Source organism: Tamandua tetradactyla, chromosome 23 (assembly GCF_023851605.1).
Source record: "Tamandua tetradactyla isolate mTamTet1 chromosome 23, mTamTet1.pri, whole genome shotgun sequence".
In the NCBI taxonomy this organism is placed as follows: Eukaryota; Metazoa; Chordata; class Mammalia; order Pilosa; family Myrmecophagidae; genus Tamandua; species Tamandua tetradactyla.
In genome coordinates this window covers 32250322-32274966 of record NC_135349.1, presented here as the reverse complement: position 1 = coordinate 32274966, position 24645 = coordinate 32250322, and the positions used below count along the sequence as shown (strand labels likewise).

General features: G+C 35.4%; 1 protein-coding gene across 9 annotated transcripts in view; it reads left to right on the top strand.

Annotated features, from left to right (window-relative positions):
- The window catches only part of TNRC6A (trinucleotide repeat containing adaptor 6A), a 101916-nt gene that overhangs the window by 34022 nt on the left and 43249 nt on the right, over positions 1-24645 (top strand). For 6 of the 9 annotated variants that reach the window (XM_077141504.1, XM_077141508.1, XM_077141506.1 and 3 more), the window contains one exon: positions 15602-15976. The exons of 2 other annotated variants lie outside the window; for them this stretch is intronic. In XM_077141504.1, coding sequence (XP_076997619.1) covers positions 15602-15976 — 375 coding nt within the window. Of the gene's footprint in view, positions 1-15601; positions 15977-16951; positions 17054-24645 lie in introns of those variants that run through there. One more of the 9 variants, XM_077141511.1, reaches the window with a different exon arrangement.

Here is a 24645-nt window from a genome sequence, read left to right as displayed (position 1 = left end):
TCCTCTAACTATTCCAATATACCAAAAACAGAAAAGGGCTATCTATATACTGAATAAAAATAACCTTCAGAATGACCTCTCAACTCTATTTGAAATCTCTCAGCCCCTGAAACTTTATTTTGTTTCATTTTTCTTTCCCCTTTTGGTCAGGAAGCCTTTCTCAATCCCATGATGCCAGACTCAGACTCATCCCCAGGAGTCATGTCCCATGTAGGGGTGAGGGTAGTGAGTTTACTTGGTGAGTTGGCTTAAAGAGAGAGGCCATATCTAAGCAACAAAAGAGGTTCTCTGTCATTTGAACAATTGAAACACGGAGCCCAGAAAAAGAAAGAGGTTCTTTAATCCTGTATAGATTATTGTAATGCCTTAATGCATCCTAGAGTATATTAAGCAGATAATCAAAAAGTACTGGCAAAGTCCCTTGAAGAATGGGAGAAAGAACATGAAACTATTAAACTTTACCATCAGGGAATCCCTTGATACTGTGTCAAACTTCAGGGACCCTCAAATCAATAGGCATGCCCCCGATCTTATGAAGCTTATGTAGGTAACGGAGAAGCTTAGACTACCTGCAGGCATGCCTAAGAATTACTTCTGAAGGACCTCTGCTGTTGCTCAGATGTGGCTGCACTCTCTCTAAGCCCAACTCTGCAAGTGAAATCATTGCCATCCCCCCTACTTGGGACATGACATCCAGGGATGAAAGTCTCCCTGGCGACATGGGAGATGGCTCCCAGGGATGAATCTGGCCCTGGCACATGGGATCAACAATTCCATCCTGACCAAAAGGGGGAAAAGAAGTATAATTAATAAAGTATCAGTGGCAGAGAGAGTTCACATAAGTTGAGAGGCTACTTTTACACAAGCTTCAGGTAAGGTAGACCTTGCTACCTATCATAACCTCCAATCCCCAACCAGGGCCATTCCAGCCAGTCCTAAAGAACACCTAGGGCAATATGTAAGATTCCACAAGGGTTCCATATACTCAGTAACTTTCCAGAAACCTACAACCTCCAGATGGGTCCCTGGTCCAGGTAAGTCCTGAAACCTAGAGGACCCAGCCTCTCCAGAATATTAGATAATTCCATCTCCCTATCCCATATGAGTGACAGATCCTTCCAATATCAAAAATTTAGAATGGCCGTAGCCCAAATACCCCTAAAGAGAGGGATGGAAAGATCAAAGGTGATGGTAGAATTATACAGTGAAGATAGGATTTAACAAATGCATATGAATGCTGAATCATTTCATTAATATTTCTTTTAGTCTCCAGTATCTTAGAGCAGCTAGAAGTAAAAACCTAAAATTGTGGAATTGTAACCCATGCCGAACTCTGAAATATGTTCTACAACTAATTGTAGTGCTGTATTGCTTTTTTGTATATATGGTATTTTTCACAGAAAAAAAAAGAAGGAAAAAGTCATTTGTGATGATAAAAGAAATATTTAAGCCTTCTAGCCTCCTGTATTCTGGAGCAACTAGAAGGAAAGAAATCTGAGAGGGTTGCATGGTAGCCCATGACAAACTCTGGAATCTGTCCTGTAACTACTTGTTGAAGAGTGCTTTGAAAACTATTGCTTTTTTATTTCTTTGCTTTGTATATATTATACTATATAATAAGGAGGTTGAAAAAAAAAAAAAAGAGGTTCTCTGGGGATGACTCTCAGACATTGTCATAAGTAGACTTTAGCTTCTCCTTTGCAGGAATAAGTTTCATAAGGGCATGCCCCAAGATCGAGGGCTTGGCCCATCAAATTGGCAGTCACCAATGCTTGCAAAAATACCAGGTCTTCCCCAAGTAGGGAAATTTAATATTTCTACCTTTTCCCCCAGTCCCTCAGGGGGACTTTGCAAATAATCTTCTGCCCAAATTACTCTAGGATCTGTCAGGGCATCACACCAACCTGTTCAAAGCAAGTACTGTTGATTTTTGAAAGTTAATATGTTTTTTTTTCCTCATTGTTCATCCTTCTGTCCATTTATCATGCATCCATCTGTCCATTCGTGTGTATCTGTTGTGACAGTTCTTTCTTTAGGTGATATCATAAGTAAGCCATGCTCCAAAGAATAACAAACCCTGAACTCCTGAGGGACATGTGGGGAACCTTAAGTGGAAACAGGAAGAGGGGAAAAAGATACAGATTTTCTTTAATTTTTGGCAATCAAATAGAAAAGAATGGTTTATTGCTGTTGTTTTCTTTCTGGATTAATGTAAGAACTTATGAAATTGAATCAACATTTAACACATTTTTTTCCCTTGCCCCAATTGGAAACCATTATTCTTAATTAATTCTAGTCTTAGTATTTGCTTTCTTTTCTATCAAATGCAATTTAATTAATTAAATCCATTGATCTAGGAGGTGGTAAAAATATTCAGGAACTGTTAAGTGAGTTGCATGTCAAATCCTATTGTAGATATTATCAGTTAACTTTGAGCACTTGCTGTATGCCAGGCACTGTGCTTTATGTTTATTTCATTTACTAAAGGAAAATATTCTAAATATTTAGCCACTAATAGGAAATGGACATCAGCCATTCAGAACACATACTGGAGTAGGGTCCTAAAGCTATTTAATATGCTAGAAGTAACCCCTTAATTATTAAATTTCGGGAAGTCGCTGGGACCCAGGAAAGGATCAGGGCAGCAGTTGGGCACCCTTGGACTTCAGGCAGTTGGTCTTTAAAAACTAATATGAGAATAGGACTTCTGTGTACTAGCACACTACAAATGCATTAATCCCGACCACAGCTCTCTGAAAGTAGAATATTATCACCATTTACAGGTGAAATAGAAGCTAAGAAAAGTAACTTACCCATTGTGTAGCTAATAAGTGCTTGAGCCAGGATTTGACTGCAAACTACTGGGCTATACTGCTTCTCTTTCTTTGAAAACAGCCCTACAGTTATATGGAAGACAAACTGAGAAGGCTGTAGCCATCGTTGCTCATGCTTTAATAATAGTCAGTGAATGAATTAAAACTATGCATCTTTTTGAAATATTTCAGGGAAATCTTTTAAGAGATTTTATACTGTTTGCTTTGTGTTTGACAGCAAAGAAATAGATTTCATAAATTGTATCCCCTCTTAATTTTGTGAATCAGAGGCATTTGACAGCATTGTGATGAGTGAGGAAGTCAGCGTTCATAAATCATTAAAGAAAGCTCTCAGGTTATGGTGAAAAAGACCAGGAACTTTAGAGGCCAAGCAGTAAGCTGATTCTAAAAGCTTTCTTCAAGCTTCAGATCTTTAGGCAGTGAAAACTGATCCCTTTATGGAGGAAAACCCTATCACAAGATTAGGTTTGAAATGAGAATTAGAAAAAAAATACTACCATCCCCTCTCACCCCACCATGTATGCTCAGAGCCTCCATTTCATGTATTCTTCAAAAGGGGTAGAGCACCTTCTAAAGGACCTGTACAGTAGTAGAATCTTATTCCAATATGCTAATTGAAGGATAAATTTGCTGAAGTCATAAGGACATAGTTTAACTTCTAAGATATGACTGAGGGTGAACAATTTGAGTGCATGGGAAAAAATGTTTAATTTGTCCCCCTATTAACAACAAAACACATTACTTTCTCTTTTAGTTGTTGCTGCCAGTGTCCATCATTCTTATGAGATCATATTGGGAGACAAAGATAAATGAAAAGTAATTGTATAGCAATGCATTATTTCAAAGGTAGGATCCATAAAATGCTATTATTCATTCAACATTCATGAAATATTTATTAAATGCCTACACTGTTTTAGGCACTGTTGTGATTAAGTATGAGCAAAACAACCCCAAATCCCTGACCCCATCAAATTTCCATTCTTATCTTTGTATTATTTTAGTAAAAGTAAATATATCTCTAAAAGGCTTTCATTGGTTTTCCTGTGCTCTCTACACCTTTTTCTCTATAAGGTCTTAAATTTTTCAATGACAAAGGCTCCTGGTATAAGGAATTTCAGGCACCTGAATTTGGTGGCTTGTTGAGGGATTACTGAACTGCAAAGATTTTCAGAAGAGAAAATTGAGGTCCAAATAAATTATGACTTCAAGAGTGTTGCCAAACCTTGTTCTCCCAGTCACACACATAGAAAAATGATATTTTTAGGGCTGTTAGGGTAAACAGAGGAAGCTGCTCACAGCTGAAGGCAATGATCCTGGAATCTGGTTACCCCAGACTGAGGTGCTCTGCCCCTCAGCACATCTATAACCCATCCTGTCACACGTTTAGGAAGCTTTGCTTGTACAAAAGTTGAGGCTTAGTTCAATGTTTTTCTCCATAGTGTACATAGTAGAAATTGGGTTTTTTTATTACAGGCTAGTATTATATAATATTTAAAAGACTTGTTCTCATTCCACATGAACTCTAGAGGAACACTGAAAATATCTTGCTTTATGAAAGGCAAATATATGTTAACTTGTTTGAAGTAGAAGCAGAGGTTTTTACTGGCTAAGAATTTGCTAGTGGCAGGTATTTTCCTTCCAATGGAAGATGTCTTTGATCTAGGTAACAAATGAGATTCCTAGCTCCCACTATGACAAGAGGGAAGAATGGTCTTTATGTGGAATTGTGTCAATAAAATAATCATTGTTAGGTATATCAAAGTTTCTAGTTTTCCTTTTCTCCTATTGAGAAAGAAAAATATGTAGATTAATGTACATAATGAGATTATGTAGACTGTTTAGAGGACCATTTTTAATACTGCTTATTTTTACCTTCAGATGTCTGTGATGAGACTGGAGCTGAATTAAGGAGACAGGAAGTAGATATGAGAAAAGCAGAAATTTCTTGCTCTTAGCAAGGTGAGCTATTGTTAAAAATTAGGTTCAGGAACTAATGAGAAAAGGAGCCCATTGTAGCTGGATATTTGTGGCAGCATCCTGCAGTTCTGTCCTGAGTTCCTGGAATTTTTACCTTGGCAACAATTAGGTCTTCAGTTTTTTTTTTGTTTGTTTTTTTTTTTTTGCTTGGGCAGGCACCGGAAATTGAACCCGGGTCTCTGGCATGGCAGGCGAGAACTTGCCACTGAGCCACTTTGGCCCACCCAGGTCTTCAGTTCTAATGGAAAAAAAAAAATCAGACTTCTGGTTGACATTTTGGAGTAGAATTAGGCTAGATTAGCAAGAGTACCTTGATTAGCTATGACCAGTCAGGGGAAAGTGTCACTAGAGGACAGAACCACAATATATACCGTAATTTGCTTGTCTGTGTTTGATTTACACATTTCTTCAGTTCTAATAAAAGTTATATCAGTACTTTAGAATGAGTACTGAGTGAGAGCTTTCTTCTAGTCCTGTAGACTTAAGGAAAATGTACCTGCTAAACCAGTGATTAGAGGCAGGCAGATGCGACCAGAAGCAAAAAGTATAGGTTCATCTACTAAAGATTATCCTGGAATTTTAGTACAAATGCATCACAGTGGTTAAAAGTCCAGGCTTCTTGTTTGTATGACCTTTGGCAAGCTTAACCTGTAAATCTCAGTTTTTTTGTCGGTTGAAAGGAGATCTACTTAATCTACTTAATACTGTGCGGATGGAATGATATAGAATATGAGTTGCAAGGCCTGGTGGTAACAATATGCTGAGTATGTGATAGATAATCTCATTATTAAGGTAAGGATACTGGTTAATTTTTTTTCATTTGCAGTTTTCAGAGACCAGTAGTTGGTGAGAAAATCTATGACTATAACTATCCTAGTAGAAAATGAATGCTCAGACTTGGGTTGGTTTCTGTTCTAGTTTTTCCCCGTTAGTATTAACTCATTGAGCGTACATTCATGGTTTAGTCTTCATAAATAATTTTGATGGCTATGAAGTAATTTGTGAGTAGCTAAACCATAATTAGCCTTTCCTGTATTTTTAGAGTTTGTTTCTAATTTTCTTGCTGTTATAATTGAAATGAAGCAATGTGTACTAGAAGGGACATTGGTTTGGGGTCAATTTTTTTTTTTTATACATTCCGGCTCTGCCATTTATTACATGCTTGATCATGGGTAGCCTTCTTCTGAGACTTAGTTGCCTCATCTGTAAAATGGAAATGATATTTCAAATGTGTAGAATGATGATTAAAATAAGAGATAACATATATTCCCTGGAATCCAGCTTATTCTTCATAAATTTTAAATGCCATCACTGTGGTTGTTCTGTATCCTAGCAACCTTTCAGCCCTTGAAAGAAGCAACATGCTAGCAGTTTTCCCAGTCAAGTCAGGGTTCTTCCCCATCCACATGATGATTTGGTTCTTCCTCTTGTTTAATTAGAACCTGCTTTAGCATGGCTGAATCACAGTGCAGTGTCTTTGTCTTAGTGTAAGGAATATGTTTTACAACACGAGAATGGGATTTTATCAGCTTCAAAATTTGGCAGGCCAGAAGTGGTATTTTATTGTTTTAATTTATATTTGTTTAGTTGGGAAGTGGAATATTATATGTTTAATCACATCAGTTTTTCTTTTTATGACTTTTTCATTCTTATTTCTTTGCCCAATACCTGTTAGATCTAAGGGGTTTTGTTAGCAATTATGTGAGCTCTTTGTTCATTAGCATTTCATTAGCATTCATCCAGTATATTTGATGTAGATATATATTTCCAGCATAAGGATTCTGTGTTATAAGTTTGAAGTAATTCTGAGAATGAAATACTAGGCAAGGATACTCAGGCCTAAAATCAGGTCTCATAGGGGATACATACGTACAAAGAAGATGCAAATGTATGTTCAGAAGAGAGACAGAAATATTAAATAACCTTTTTACTTTTAGTTTGGACTCCCGTCATGAATTCTAGTGAATATGTTGAATGTTTCTCTATGTGATGCCTTGTAGCTTTAAACAAACAGTACTCCACCTCCTTAGGGTTAGAGAGGGTGGCGGGGGGGAGGGGAGGAGGGTTGAATGGATCCCTTAACTTATTCCAAAAAACAAGTATTTCCCAGTTTACTTTTTTATTTGGAATACCCATGCAAATTTTTTTTAAAAATTAAATATTCAGCATTCTTTCATTTAAAAATTTTAGCTTTTTATAAGCTTGTAAAAATTGTAGCATTTTATAGTATAGCTTCAGTTTATCTGGATACTTTTGTATATTTCAGACATTCTCTTCTAATACTTAAAAATTAGCTAATTATCCTGTATTCTTAAATAATTTTTATCTTTTGTGACTTATGACAGTTTCTTTATCATATAATTTTTTGGATTCTTCCTTTAAAATGTTGTCTTTAAATTTTAATATGTTTGGGACTTTTGTTCCTGGAAAAACATTTGTGTTCTAGTTGAATTCTATTAGGTGTAATTTTTTTTTTTTTTTGACTCACAAGTGGAAGTCAAGGCTCTCTAGATGTTAGTCCATTATCTTCTTTGAACGGTTTTATAGACATACTCATACATAAGAGCCATATATAACATTTGATTTAATAAGTATTTACAGATTCTGATTTAGTAAGTATTTGAGCTGAAGAATCTGTTTTGTTGTTGTTTGTTTTTTAGCAAGTACTTCTAAGCAATTCTAATTAAACTGTTCTAGAATTGTACATTATGGAAGAGAGACTTAAGGGCAATGCTTAATAATTTGCCAGGGCTGCTAAAACAAATTCATAGCATAGACTGGCTTAAACAGCAGGAATTTATTGGCTCAGTTTGGAAGCTAGAAGTCCAGAATCAAGGTATTAACAGGCCGTGATTTCTCCAGAGTCTGTGTTCTGGTGGTCGCTTATAGGCAGTCAGTCTTGGCCTCTGTCACATGGCCATCTGTCTCCTCTTATGGCTTCTGCTCTTCCTGCTCAGCCATCTGTGTCTGCTAGATTCCTTCTGCTTATAAGGACTCCAGTCATGTTGGATTAAGGAGCATCCTGTTTCAATTTTGCCTCATGTAAATCTTTGATGTACAAATCTTTACACTCATTTGTAAACCCCAAGTTAGGACTTGAACATGTCTTTTGGGGGAGACATGTTTCAGTCTATCACCCTCAGTCTTTCTTTCTTTTAAAGGGTGTGCCTCTGCCTGAAAAATATTTTTTTAAACTTCTACTTTTCTGAGTCTTGCGTACTCTTCGGACAAGAATTTATGAATAGATTTTGCAAATGTGGATATTCATTATCTCTAAAAGAAGATCTTATAGTTTAGAACAGATGTACTTTCCTTCGACATTTTGCCTGCAGAACAGAATTTGGTAATAGGGTGGTTTTATCCTGAATTCCTCAATTCAGGAAGCTCAAGGTAGTATCATATTCAGTGATCTAGACCTACAGAATTGAATTGATTGTAAGCAGTGTTTTCCTTTATGCTAGTAATTTAAGATGGGAGATGTTTGTGTGGAAAAATAGAGTCCATTGAGGGGGCAGAGCCAGGTGCTTCCCTCAACTCAGTAAAATGTATACTTCCCATTTTTCTAGAATTTGTGAAGTGAATTTAAACTACATGAATTCAATTTAATCTTTTTAAAAATTTTATCTTATTTTGAACTAATTGTTTTTATCTTGCCATTTGGTATTCTTAAAGAAATTTTCAAATAAATAGTAGTTTTATGTCTTATAAAATATAAATACAGTTTGTTTCATTTCATATTGGTTTATAAATTTTGTATTTCAAGTTCTCAAATAGCCATTCAATTCAACCTACTTGCTAAGGAGCAGCAGAATTTAATGGATTGGCAAATAATCTGAAATCAGCTAACAATGCTTAGAACTGCAACCCTTTTTCACAACAGAAATTGTAGCACTCCTTCATTTGTATGAACTTAAAAGCCAGGCTTCGCCACTGTGCCCTTAGGCATTCCAGAACTGCTTGGAGTTGGCATAGGACAGAGAATGTATATTATACAAGGGAAGTACATTACAAATCATCCAGAATGCCTATTAAGGAGCAAAAGGAAGATTTTTCTAGTAGTACAGGGTTTGGCCATGTGTTAAATAAATTTGAATTATATGCTCGTTTTAACTGAAAAAACTGCTCTTGCATTATTCTCCCTTCCCTTCCCTTCCCACCTTTAAATGTAAGGAAAGGGAATTCAAGCTATTATTAGGCCTCAAATTCAGGGGAAACAACAAGCCTTACATCTGTAACAGTAAAGTGACATTGTGCTTTTCCTCTATTTTCTAATGAAAGCTGCAGTGTGGGAAAGCACCAGAAGTTAAAAACACCTTTCTTTGGAATTTATTTTTGTAGATAATTTTCTACTTCACTTTGAAGTTCTCATCAGGTTTGTATTTTTTGGAAATCTGTGCCCCTATGTGTTAATGCTACTGCTGGAAATTTGACTTCACCCAAACTTGTTTGTCTTCCTCTGATGGTGAGGCACATTCTTTCATGTAAATGTTATTGAAAGCTACTTTCTTATTTTAGGAGATCAGCTAGAATAATTGATTAGAGAATTTAGGCCTAAGGAGGTTACAGCTACATATTAGAAACATTAACAGTAGAGAAGAAAGATAAGTAGTATATGTAGTGTTCCTAATAAACACTTGGATACTAGTTTGTTACATGTTAATTTTTCATGTTTCTATGAGAATTTTATTTTGTGGTTCTTAAAAGCATACAATGATTGCTTGTAATAAAGATTTTAAAGTTGTTTCTAGATATTTGTTTTTTAAAATATCATTTGAACAATTGCACTTCAATAAATAAATGCTTTTTATTGCACTTTAATAAATAAGTGCTTAAATTTGGAATTTATTGACAGCTAGAAATTTTGCCTGGAAAGTTTTGTTAGGAAGTTTTTTTTTTTTTTTTTTTTAACAAAAATCAATGAGAAATACTTAGGAAAATCCTATATTGTTGCTATTACCTGAGAATAACATTTTCTAACTGAGGCTCTTTCATTGATATACTCCATTATTGTGGTATATGGTATATATGCCAAGGAATTTAGACTAATTTTGAAAGCAGTTTTATGACATACAATTTGGAACAGGTAGATCATAGATTTGAGGAGAGGGTAAAAGGAGGTCGAGCAGAGATCAGGACCTGAGCCAGTAAGATCAGTTAGTAGTTTTTACAAGAATGAGTTGAGGAGGGCCTAAATCGGAGCATTTGGAAGACAATGATACATATGTATTTTATCAAGGAAATAATCTGTTGAACTAATTGATTGATATGGAAAGATTGAGGAAATATGCTTGCTTGAATAACTAAACAGTGTGACCATTCACTAGAATGAATGGATTCTTGCCTTTTCTTTTCATCTGCCTACTACTTAAACCTGTTCTTGAGGTCTTGTCCATTTTTTCTCATCTAATGCACTCTATTTCTACCTATATGAAAGCCACATTCACATTTCTAGTCCATACTTTTATTGAACCCCAAAACTATATATTCAACTGCATTCTAGATATAGATATCCTATAGTTCCAATAGTTAATCTGAGAATCCCTGGGAGACTCCCTGAGATGCTTTTAGGGGTGTCCCCAAGCTCTTTTCATAATAATAAGATCTTATTTGCCCTTTTCACTTTAATTCTCTCATGAGTGTATATTGTAGTTTCTCAGAGACTGTATTATGTGGAATATCGGATAGATTGCAGAAGCAAATAAGAGAATCCAGCTGCCTTTGGCTAAGTCAGATATTAAAGAGCTTTGCAAAAATGTAAAACAATGGACACTTCTCACTAGGTTTTTTGTTTGGAAAATAGTTTTCAGAAAATAGCTTTTTATGTTAATATGAATAGATTAAAAAATAAACCAAATACTTGTAAAAGTTTCTCAATGTATATTTCTAATATGATAAATATCTAGATATAACCCACATAAAGAAATGCTCTTTGGAGTTCTCATTAAGTTTTTCTTTTCTTTTTTCATGGGCATGCCCCAGAAATCGAACCCAGGTCTCTGGCATGGCAGGGGAGAACTCTCCCTTCTAAGCCACTGTGGCCCCCCCCTCATTAAGTTTTAAGATTGTAAAGGGGTGTTGAGACTTGGAATTTGCTACTCTGTAGTACCATCAAACTTGAACAGATCCAAAACAAAACTCATTATCCCTCTTATCTCCCAAAGTTGATTTTTGTCTTCTATTTCCTATCTTACTAAATGGTTATACCATGTCTACCCAGATCCCAGGCAGAGAGCTGGGATTCATCCCTATTCTCCTTTCTTTACTGAGATGATAATAGTAATTACTTGTATTTATAAAGTACTAAGTACTGTTCCTAATTCTTTACATCTGTTGTCTTGTTAAAACTCCTCAACAATCTTACAAAGTTATGGGTATTAACGGGTATCCCTATTTTACAAATGAGGAAAAGAGACAAATGGGTTAAGGACCTTACCCATGGTCATATGGCTAATATGTTGCAAAGTCCATATTGGAATCAAGCAAGTCTCTTGAATCTGAACTTCTTTGTTCTGGAACAGTTATGTAAGATTCATTACATGTTTCTTGAGGTTGGTAATATTCTCTGTAAAGTCATCATTCTCTGTAAAGTCATCATGACCTGGTGTTTATTAGAGGGATAAAATCGTTGAGAACCTTTTTGTTGTTATACTATAGGATCTTCCACTCCTCCCTGAGTCCATTTTGGAAAAGTATATTTTATAGAGCAGGGGATTGGAAATTATAGCCAAATTTGGCCTACTGTCTGTTTTTGTAAATGATGTTTTATTAGAACACAGCTATGCCCATTCATTTACGTGTTTTCTGTGGCTGCTTTTGTGCTACAATGGAAGTTGTTGAATAGTTGCAACAGAGACTCTGTGGCCCACAGAGCCTAAAATGTTTACTGCCTGATCCTTTAAAGAAAAGGTTTTCCAAGCCCTGTTACAGGACATTGGATTTCTATTTTATTGGTATAGATTGTGCATAGTGGTTTCTTGTCTTTCCCAAATCTTCTCTACATTTCAAGTTATGTCTTTCTTCTTTATCCCTAATACTATTTATTTATATCTCTTCCTTTTGTTCCCATTTTTGGGGAGTATTGAAATTTGGTTTGTGGGTAAATAATGTTAATGTTTGTGTTCCATCTATTTCTGTGTTCTGCAATAATTTAAATAGCATTAGACTTAGAGTTAAGCTGCTTCTTAAAAATGTGGCAGCAAAAAGTGTGATGCCATTATTCTCTGAAGCTATCTGGTTATGGTGGGTGCTTCTATTCATTTCATCATTTCTTCTATGCTAATTAATTACTCTATTTAGATTTCCTGCCTCTTCTGGGGTCCTTGTTAAGTCATTACCTCCTACACCTTTTTCGAGTTATTTATAGACTTGAGCGCAAAGGAATATATATCAAAAAAATGAGAGAAAATCATCTCATTTTTTCATTTTCATTAAAAGAAATTAGGTTAGCCAGTAGTTATCTTTTTATAGAACTATACCTTGGATTTATTTGTTCACTTTAAAAAGTCATTTACTGATTTTTACCTTTATCTTTTAATTCTTTCCTTCTGCTTCCTTTTGTTCATTTTTTAACTTATGAAATTAACTATGCCCTATATACATTCTTGTTTGTTTTAAATAATTAAGGCAGATTTTTCCGTGAGCACTGGTATCTTAAAATTTGGTGTATGTACTGTATTCACTAATATCTTCTTGATAACCTTGAAGTTTTGATACTTAACAATCTTTCCAACTTGAAATTTATTTGCTAGTTCCATTGTTTCTAATTTCATTGCTTTGTAATCTAGAAATAACATCTGCATTTTTCCTTTTTATAATTTATTGATCATTTGTTCCTATAGTGTTGTATGTATGTGTGTGTGTAATTTCTATGACTGTTTTGTAGGTGCTAGTCAAAAAAAGCGTTATCTGCTTTAAAAGTGTATGGTGTTTGTTTTTCTTTCAGTTTTTCTCTTTCTAACAAGTGAATTTAACAAATATTTTGGGGTTTATTTTTCATATTTTATTAACCACATCTTTGAAGTAATTATTTTATTCCATTTTCTTTATCTATTGAGTGATCAAGTTTTATTTTCAGTTTTTCCCCCTTCCAGTACTTTGACTATTTACTGAAGTAGTTACCTTAAATTTTAACTACATATAAACAGTAGCCAAAATTATTCAGTGTCTACATGTTGTCCACAGTCTCATCTCTATACCATTAAATATTTCTTTACTTCTTACTACCACATCCCGTGTTTATATCTGAGATTTTAATAAATTGTTTAATTGTAAACAATTATAAAAAATTGTATTTTCACTATAAACTATAAACTAAATTTGTAATAATTTACATTGCCTAATGTTTTTACTGGTTTTAGTGATGATTTCTGATCCCAGAAATGAATACTTAGCCTTGTTTCCCACATGGTGCTTTACTGATGAGATGTACAACAATTCTTTGAGTTTGAGGTTGGGGTGGAATTGCTAGGTATACAGATATAGGTATTGCTTCTGAACCCCTAGTTACTGGTGTCTTTTGATTTAGTGTTGGTGTTCTCATGCATATCTTTATGTCGTTTATTCATAGTGTTTGCATAAAGATTATCTTCTCATTTCTTGGCTATATTAAAGAATATTTTCTTGTTGCTTTCCATATAAATAATGTCTTGTTTGGGTATAAAATTGTCACAATCTTTTCTTTTTAAGAGTGTTTGTTACAGCAGGGGGGATTGTAACACTTTCACCTTCCAAATACCATGCTAAATTCAGTACTAAGCATGAAAAACCTGAGTTAAAGTCAGTGTTCTCTATGATTTTTAAAGTTAGATATTTTATCTTCCTTTGGCTTCAGAGGTGCTTTAGAATATTCTAATGCCTAATTGCCCTCATTAAATAGTGTTTTAAATAGCTAAGATTTGCTTATTACTCTGAGGCACACAAAGGAGTGTATGTTATTGCTACATTCTGGAAGCATTAAATTTGTGGCAAGATGAAATTTTTACACATAAAGTATTCAGAAAGCACTTGGCTCAAATTGCTAATAGAAGGCTCGTCAGTGAACTTGAAGAAGAATGGTAAGGATTCCAAGCAATACTCAGATATTTGTGATTTTTCGCTGTAGCTCTCCTGAAATACAACTTGCTTATATTACTTTAGTGACATTGAAAAAATAGAAGACCAAGATCATATATTGAAAAGTATTAATGTCAGTGAGATAAACTAAATCTATTAGTTCTTCAGAGAAGGGAGATAATGGTATGGCTAGATTCTTAAGTGAGCAAAAGAAGGCTCTAGAGCTGAGGGTGGATAGGAGGAGTGGGGCCACTATTGAAAATCACACAGGAAACCAAATATTACAGTATCATATCTACTGTAGGTGTTTGATAAATATTTCTTTTATTTAGGCCGTGATAATAACATCTGTCTACTGAGTGGTTACAGTATTCTGGACCAGGGTTTTCCCTGCTTCATAGATAAGGAGAGAGATCTAGGGATAACCCAGTGAGTGAGTAGTAGGGCTGTTAATATTCTAGGACTGGAGTGCTTCACCCTCAAACAGAGGGTTTTCTTTGATTGTTCTCATGGGTAACATGGAGATGTCTCCCTTTTACTTTTGACGGTGTTATCTTTGAGGCTGTCTCAAAATCTCAGAGAAATATTAATCTGCTACAGAAATATGAGGTGGTAGTGTGCTAAGTTAGTATTATGAAATTTGGTTACAGTCGAGTAATAGCCTCTAGTTATATGGAAGATCTTGTATTTGGTGCTTTATAAACATTAACCCATTTAACCTTAGGATAGCTCTGCAAGGTATTATCCTGGGTTTACGGTGGAGACAACAGGCTCAGTTAGGGTTACACAATTTGCCGGAAACACAAAGGTAGTTAAGGCAGAGCTGAGTCTGACATGCAGGTTCCTCTGGCAGAAAAACTCACATACTGTGCTGTCACTCTGTAGTTTTAGAGATTGGTTATATCTTCATTGGTTTAAAGCATTTCCCAGATTTTTAAAATATCTGCTTGGGTGGGTCGTGGTGGCTCAGCAGGTGGAATTCTTGCCTGCCATTCCAGAGATGTGGGTTCGATTCCTGATGCCTGCCTATGTTAAAAAAAAAAAAGAAAGAAAGAAAGAAATCTGCTCCATCAATTTATTTACTTATTTAATTTTTTCTAGGGGATCCAGAAATTAACTGTTTGTGGTTTCTGACTATTTATGCAGTGGGCAAGGGCTGTTTACCAGATTTGCTTAAGACAGGATATCTAATTTATTTCTCTGGTTTTGCTTAGTTTCATCATAGACTTCATACTGTTATCTTTACATTTTCTTCCTTATTTTGAGTGTGTCTTACTTGATTCAGACTTCACATTTTAACAACAATGAAAAATTATCTTTGCCATTTTGTAAGGAAACTAGTGACTTCTTTCTATCCTTGTTCTTGTGTGGTCTTTTAAAGATAAAAATTAGGGACTCAACACTTTAAAAATGAGGCAGATCAAGAACAGTTTTCAGTAAACTAAGGATTCTTTTAGGTCTACCAAAATTATTTGCCATTTTCATCTTTTTAGTCATTGTGAGTTTTGTAGTTGTGTAATCAGTGCTTTGTTCATAGATCAAAGAGTAATATGGGGAAAGAGGAGATGTTCAGCCTATGGTGTCATCCTGGCCAAGGAAGGCCAAGGATATCCCTGCACGCTTACTTCTTCTGTTCCTTTAGGATTGTTTTTCTAAGTGCCTGTGAATTTAGATGGCTTACAATGGAGGTAAACTTTACTGGCTAATCTTTTTCACCCCTTTTCTTTTGTTGGGATTAGTGCCAGAACAGATAAAGCCCAGTGTAAGCCAGCCTCAGCCTGCCAACTCTAATAACGGCACTTCCACAGCAACCAGCACTAATAATAATGCCAAGCGAGCCACAGCCAACAATCAGCAGCAGCAGCAACAGCAGCAGCAGCAGCAGCAGCAGCAGCAACCGCAACAGGCCTTGCCTCGGTATCCTCGGGAAGTACCACCACGATTTCGCCACCAGGAACATAAACAGCTTCTAAAGCGGGGTCAGCATTTTCCTGTGATAGCAGCAAACCTGGGATCTGCTATTAAAGTGTTAAACAGCCAGTCAGAAAGCAGTGCTTTAACAAATCAACAGCCACAAAATAACGGAGAGGTGCAGAACAGCAAAAACCAGTCAGGTGAGAGAAGGCATTTCTTACAAGACTCGAACTATAACCATTAGTAGTTTAGCAAGTTTATGAATTCATGGCTTTTGGTGATGTATTTGTATTGGCTGCAAAAAAAGAATTCTATATAGGGAGTTATGAATGGGGAATCTTAAAGTGTTTCCTATAAGTTATCTGCCCATCCTACTTTAAAAATAATTCTTTTTATCACTATCCTCCAGGTTCTGCTCATTTTAATAAGCAGCTTAGAGCTAAAATTGACCAGAACGCCATGTAGCTAAAATTGAGCACTTTCTTTTTACCAAGTTATATGCTAAGCAGTTGCATATATTATTGTATCTGATCCTCAAAAACCCTGTGGGATGTAAGTTATCCTTATCTCCATTTTTCAGTAGAGGAAACGGAGGCATACAAGACATTAAATAACTTGCCCAAAGTTGCTCACATGCTGTAAAAACACTGCCACTCGTGCAATTAATGTTCAAAACAGCAAATTCATTTTCTTATTTTCTTCAGAGTGGTTTTTCTCAGCTCCATCAGAATTGTGAGACAGAAAATAACTCTAGTATGTGGTTAGAGTTTCCTCATGTCAGTTTACTTTAAAATGTTGTGATAGAATCCGATTGTTGGTTGGTCTCCATTACTTCAACTATTTTTAAGCCTTTATCACACACCAGATAGAGAATTGGGAGCTAATGTTGAGGAGAATCAAGGATTCCAATACGTGTAAAAACACTTATTGAATCAGTATAGCATAGAAGTAAAGAAAAGTCTCTCGAATCATTTGGACCTGGTTTTTAAATCCCAGCTCCATTATATACCAGCAGTGTGACCGTGGGCAGGTTACTTAATTGTTCTCTGTTTCTGAGCCTCATTTAAGCAGCCTTCCCTCACTGTCTCAGATAGTTACTCACTTTCTACCTCTGTGCTCTCTTATATATACTGAGAACTATTCTGTACATTATAATATATTATGGTATTTCACAGCTAATAAGTAGCAGAACCTGGAATCACATCAAGATCTGTCTGACTCCAAAGCTATGCTCGTAACCACCATGCTGTGCTTTGGCAACATACTGGATGTGATAGGTAAGGAGAAAGAGGACACAGATGTGAGTTTTCTAGCATAGGTAATTAGAGCAGGACATTATTGAAAAGAATATAAACTTAAGTTATCCTGAATTAATACTTAATTCCCAAATCACTTGGCCACTATTGCCTGTGTGAGCTTAGTCAAATTTTTTAACTTCTCTGACCCTGTTTCCTAATCTGTAAAATGGAACAGTAGTACTCACATGCAGGTTGCTTTGAGGATTAAATTATATGACATGTTTAAGCAATTAGTGTAGTACCTAATATTTAGGCAATGAATAAATTAAGTTTTCTTCTCCTTAAGTTTTACAAAAGGAACTGCACACTTTTGAGGAAGAAGAATTTGATTTAGACGTCTTATATATAATCTAGGAGAGATATCAAGTAGTAGGCAATTAGTAATTTGGTTTGAAGTTTATTAGGAGAAGACTGGTAGGAAGCAGAGGTACGAGTCAGCAGCATAATAAACTGTAGCTCAGTAGGTACTTTTCAGCTAAGCAATGGCAATATAATTAACAGGATAAACTGGAAGGTGGGGTAGTATATTTAGAAAATGATTTGTTGAATATGTTTTTCAGTTTGGGAAGTGAAAGAACAAAGCTGCGTTTGAATGGTGACAACAGGAATTTTGAGACTATTGTTTCTCAAAAATGGGCATGGGTTAATAAAACCAAGTGTTACAGTATACATTCACATGAGAAGGGGGCATAACATGTGGGCAGAGGAAGAAGTGTTTAAAAAAAGACTGAGAAGGAAATATATCCTGCCTGTTTTGAAAAGGACTTTACGAGGTATTAATGTGGATATTAAGATAGAATTCAAGAGGGTACAACATTCTGATTGAGGTCTGAAATTAAATCCCCAACAACTAGAGAGAATGCACATGGTGAAGGGAAAGCATTATGAAGAATAAACTGCTTTGTGCTTTTTTCTAAATTTTTTTGAATCCCTTTCCAGCATTATGTCCCATATTTATATTAAATTATTTTCATAGCAGCTGCTAGGAATGGTAATAGAAACTTTAGCTACAAAATAGACCATTTGAAGTCAGCAAATCAGGTTAGGCTTCTTAGTGGTGTTAGATTTGTCCCAGCTCCTGAAGAGTTATTAATGGTAATGATATAATAGCTATCCCTTACAGGGTGCTTACTATGACCCACATGTTGGGTTAACTCATTTAATCCTCATTTCAAGATTGTATATCACCTTCATTTTACACATTAGAAAATTGAGGACAAGTCTAATTGTTGAAGAGAAGCAGTGTACTGGGCAGTATAAATAGCATGAGTAACAGCCCAGAAGCATGAAAATTGTATGGTGTTAAATTCGTGTAGTTCAGAATTGTGAGCAAATGATCTTAACTACTTTTATTTTTGTCTATTTATATTTGTGTTAGGCTTTTTTGTTTCCTGAATAGAGAAAGTGGAAGTAGTAGGTTTGACATTTAAACTAAGGAATGTTAGAGTCTTCATGGTAAAAATGAGAAGTGTTGGATATGCCTCCCTCATGCTCTTCAATGCATTTCTTATTTATTCAGTGTAATCAGAGCAAGGGTAGTGCAGCTAGATGAGATTAGGGATCTTATAAATTAGATGTTAGAAACTAAATGGCTTCAGGATCTAGCAGATAAGTGAAGTTCAAGATGATAAGGAATGATGGGAACTATGATAAATGTATTGATTCTTTACCCTGTCCCAATATCTTTACATTCTCATTAAAAAAAATTTTTTGAGAACTCTATGCTGGTCAAACCGGAGAACTCTGCAGAATAAACCCTGGACTGCCAATTTTTGCCCGTTTCTCAGATATGTTCTAATGGTTTTAGTTGTAACTTTGAGACCTCTCTTTTGCAGTTGACTTTTTAGAACCCTAAACTAAGGGATCAGGTCCTGCTGGTATAGTCCTTGAATTTGGGGGATCCTCAGGCCATTGAATCAGAGTTTTGGGGGGATTAATATGCTCTACAGAACAGGCAGTGATATTTTCCTGGGCTAACATGTTCCATTCCCCACTTTTTATTATACAACTGACCATAAAAGTTAAATTGATACATAAAAGATGAAAGGGAAAAAGTTAAAAAATAGAATAGCAAACACCCATATACCCTCTAACCAAATCCAGCAATTGTTAACAGTTTTCCATCTAACTTTCCATCTGTTAACTTTTAACTTCACCTATCCCTCTCTCCACCCTTATCTCCTCCCCTTCTTCATATATATACAAGCCTCGTAGTTGAAGAGAAGCACATATATATATGCACACACACACACACATATGTTCAAGTTGCAGACATCATGGAACTTCACCTTTAATACTTCCATAAATAATTTCCTAAGAATAAATATAGTCTCCTATATAGTTACTAGTCCATTATCCCCGCAAGCAAAAGAATATTAGCAATTCAACAGTGTTTTCTAATATGTAATTCATGTTTACATCTCTAATGGTTGTTCCAAGAATGTCTTTTTGCGTTTGTTTACAATATTATACTATTCTTTAAAATACAAAGCATGCAAAATTGGTATATATTGCTTAGTGATGAATTCAAACATAGCAAAATATAGAAATTTGCATGGGTGGTTACCACTGTTACCCATGAGGGAGTACCCAGTAGTTTTTTCTACTTATGTTGGTAATATATTTTTAAGATATGGGGGTATATGGGTATTTTTTGTATTACTCTTCATAGCCTTTCTTAGGATCAGGTAAATGATGATTGACCAAGAATTGGGGGCTATTGAAAAAAAAAATTATCATTCAAGTTTCTGGAGATGTTTAAAGATTACTGCTTATCTACCTGTGCTTTTGATTCTCTTTTCAATATAGTACATCCTTGCTTTCCATTCTACTTCTTGCTCTCAACTTGCATCCCTTGGCTATACTTGAATCTTTACTGTGCATTACAAAAAATCCTTTAAAACCCATTCTCTCTAGGCTATTACAGAATTCCACTCCTCTCCTTTCAGAGTTCTTCAAGAAGTGGTCTATACTTGCTGTCTCTAATACATTATTTCGTTCAGTACTCTATAATCTAGTTCCTGCTCATTTGACTGAAATAGCTCCTTCAGAGGTCACTGATCTTCTGAATGTCATCTCTAGATTCTTAAGTTTTTATCTTAATAGATACTTAACATTTGTCACTTCTTCCTTCTTGAAGCTCTTTTGTTGCTTGTCCTCTGTGTCACTCTATGTCCCTTGTTATCCTCATTCTGTTCTCTTCCTCTTTTGTATTTTATAATTGTTTTTATTTGGCCAGTCTTGAAATTTTTTGTTCTCCAGTATTTCACTCTCCCTTCTAGGTTTTATTCCCCACTATGTCTTTGTTCCAAATCTTCACTCACTTTTAGGCTCACTTTTAGGTCTTCTCAGTATCTTTGATCTTGGTCCTTTCAGACTCTACATATCTCAAAGTAAGTTCATTACTTTGCCCCCATTCCAGTTCCTCTTTCTGGATTCCTTTGCTCAACACATTGGCATCCCAATCACTCATCTAGAAACCCTGAAATCATGCTTGACTTTTTCATGTCTCAGGCCACTGGTTCACCATGCCCTCCTGATTTTAACTCCACAATATTTCTGTTTTTCCCTCTCCTGCGCTGCTACCACCACTGTCCCCACTGAGGTCCTCACCATTTGAGATCTGGTATAGAGCAGTAGTCTCATGAATGTCTTATATATAGCTTTCTGTCTACCGCCTTCAACCCCCCCCCCCCGCCTTAAACCGGAAGCCAGTCATGATCCATACATTGCATTTGGTTTGGTTTTGCTTTTGTGTTTAATCTGGGACAGAGGTTACCTTGTGACCTGTTTTTATAAATAAAGTTTTATTGGAACACAGCATTCACATTTATTTACGTATCATCTGTGGCAGCTTTTGCACTTTAGCAGAAGAGTTGAGTGGTTGTAATAGAGAGTGCCTGTCACACAAAGCCTGAAATATTTACATCTGGACCTTTACAAAAGTATTTCCTGGTCCCATGAACTAGTTTAGAATAATTGAGACATTTTGTGCTTGTTCACTTAAGTGTTATTTAAAATTCTGCATCTAAGGTTTTCTGTCATATTCCCAATGGTCCTACTTATACTTTCTGGAAGTACTGTAAAACCTAGATACTATTTACTTCAGAAGCTCTTTCCCCTCTGGTGAGATTGAAAACTTTTAAGGCAGAAAGCACGTGTTAAACTATTTTGTTTGTTACAATTAATAAGAAAAAGTTAATTTCCATTAAAAAAGTTCTTCCTGAAAAAAAATTCTCTCTTTTTTTAATACAGCTTAGAATTATCACCAATCTTTGCTCCAGCCCATGCCTTCTCTTTGATCTTTCTGAATAGATGCTCTGAAATGCCCTGTTATATTCTTTTTGAGGTATGGTACTAGAGGTGTCCCCAGTTCTCCTCTGGTAATTTTGTATGAAAGTAGAATGCTGCTACTGATTTGTATTTCAAATGTTTCTCAGTAATGTGCAACTTTCAAATGTTCTTTTGTCTACAGCACTGCAGTGTATAAAAATTTGTATTTTATATTCACACTCAGTAAAACTCAACTACCCCTTTCCTCTCTAATACCAGAGTTTTACAATTTTATATTTTTTGACTATTGCCTGAAAAAGCTTAACAGTTATCCTCTACCTGGTGTGTGTTTATCTTTCAAGTCATTTAGAATGACAGATTTTGGCTTCCTTTACTGACTTTTTTCCAGCTTGGAAAAATTCTCTGACTCTGAAACAACTGATTTTCAGATGTGAATTCTGAGGAGTCCTGCTTTTTTTAATCCTTCAGTGTCTTTCTCCTTCATCTTTTAATTATTCCCTCTAAACTACAAACTCATTCATAACAAAAAAGGCCCATGTGACCCACTCTTAGTAACCCAGTTCTTAAAATAGCCTTTTATTATAGGTTTTGTTGAAAGTTTCAAGTAGTTTCCAAATTTAAAAAATGAAATTTGAGCTAATAATTACTGATGGCATCATTCCTCTTTTTTTCTTAAAGTGCGCAGGAAGATATAGCAAAAGACAAAGTTAGACTGCCACCATCTCTAATCTGTGTTGTTACCAGAATCTGAGAGGGTATTTCACTAACCGATAGAACTGGTTTGCAAAATATATTTTGTGTTGTTTGCTTTTTAGTTTTGCTGTGGTGTGTTCTGACATTTAAAAAGTTTCAATTTTTAGGGCGGGCCGCGGTGGCTCAGCGGGCAAAGTGCTTGCCTGCTATGCCGGAGGACCTCGGTTCGATTCCCGGCCCCAGCCCATGTAACAAAAAAACGGAAAAACAAAATACAATAAAACAAGAAAATGTTTAAAGATGTTTCCCTTTCTTCCTTCCTTCCTTCCTTCTATCCTTCCTTCCTTCTCTCTGTCTTTCCTTTAAAAAAAAAAAAAAAAAAAAAAAAAAAAAGTTTCAATTTTTAGAAGTCAAACCTATGGCTATTTGTTTATTGGTTTCTACCCTTACTTTTATATATAAAAAATTCACATTCATTAGGAACTTTGTGGTTTCATCTTTGAATGCTTTAATGATTTGGTGGAATTATTTTTGATGTATTTTTTCACCTAAAACATATTTTTCCACTATCAAATAATCCTTTTGCCTCACTGATTTAAAATGTTAACTTTTAACATATACTAAACACTTAGACCTGAATCTGGTTTTGGTTACTTTTTCTGTTCAGTTGTAGTGCTTATATACTCTGTCAGTATAGTGCTGTTTATTGTGTAATGATGCAGATTCCCCACTCGTAACTCTTCTTATTCAGATTCTTTTGGGGGGTTGTTCTCTTCTATTTGTTTTATATGAATTTTAAAATCACTTTTACCAAGTTACAAACTCTTGTTGGCAGTTTCTTTAGAATTGATTTAAACTTAGAGCATTATTACATATTCTTATTGAGAAAGAAGTTTCTATATTTAATCAAATTGTCTTTTATGTCCTGAAATTTAATCACACAGAACTTGAGTTTTGTTAGTTAGTTGTATTCCAAGTTATTTTATGGTTTTAATTGTTGTTATGGTTAGGGTCTTTTCTCCATTATATTTTATCATTGCTTATTCCTTGTGTATAGGAAAACTGTTGATTTAAATATATTGATCCTTTTTTGTCTCTTTTCCAAGTATCCATTCCTCTCATTTTGGGGTCACATTTCATTGTTGTTTACCTCCAGCACTGTGTTAAGTAGTAATGTTGAGGGCAAGTATTCTTGCCTTTTTCCTGTCATGGGAATGCTTCTGATGTTTCACTCGTAAATATAAGGTCCACTCCTTCGTTTTTAACTTGAATAGTTTTTTTTAGGTGTCCAATCTTATTTTCTTATTCCTATCTCATGGAATTGACAGCACAGAAAACACACACACAAATAACATCAGTGGGAACTTTTGCAGTAGTCCAGGAGAGGCGGATGATAGCAGACTTGACTTTTGCCAATTTAGAGAAATGTAGATGAATTTGGGACTTGTTGATGATTTAGATATGCTGTGCACAGGGCATCATCATGTTTTGGGAATAAATATGCTTTAGGAAACTTCCCAAGGTAAGGAAAACTAGTAAATAAGAAGGATTGTTTTTTTTTTCCTATGGAGGAGACATCTCTGGGGGGATTAATTCAAGAATTAGCATTCTGCTTGATATCTAAGTGGAGATTTCAAATAAGTAGACTCTTGTACCATTTCAAAAGGGAGACATGGTGGAATGAAAACATGTACTTTGGAGACAGGACTGAACTGATGATAATCAGTAACATTCATTAATCAGTAATGGCCCTTGTTTAGTATACATCTGGGTCAGATATAGCAAAGGATTTTTATTTAATAGTCATTTAATCCTCACAACAACTGTATGAGATAGGTACTATTACTATTATTATTCTAACTGTGCAGGTGAGAAAGCAAAGATTGAGCAGTCTTACCTGTGGCCACAGAGAGTCTGGCTCCAGAGTCTGTGCCTCAATCACTGTATCAAACTGGGGCACTTATTTGCAGCAGGCACTGAACTAAATGCTTTATATATGATGAAATGGTTAATGAAATGACCAGTTAAAGAAGTACGAGTCTTGCAGATTTGGTCATACAGCTGCTGAAGTCCAAATTTGAACCTAGGTGTCTCCCCGGTTACAGCTATGTACTTAGGCACTTTGCTGTATTACCTTCTGATGAATTCTGCCTTTCTCATTTGATTTTCCACAAGCTAACCTCTGAACCTCAATTTCCTCATCTGCAAATTGAAGGTAATACCTATGCTTTGGGGTTGTTGTAAGGATTCAATGAAAAGAGTTCATGTAAAGAATATATTAATAGTAGTAAATGCTGAACATTTATATGTTAACTGATTGTGCAGCTGCTGGTGTGTTGCTTTTTCACCTAGTGAGACTGACTTGACTTTTTGGTACCTTATCTTTCATGAGAGGAATCCTCATAGATATTGAAAGATGATGAACCTTATTTGGCAGCTTAAAGAAATGATTCTTAAACAGGGAATGGAAATCAGTGTCCCCTATGAAACTTTAAAGTGCAGATTTAGTGAATTATGTATTTATTTTTGGTCTCTCTTTCGTTCCTTTTTCCTCCCACTCTTTCTGGTTCACTATATTTTGCTTC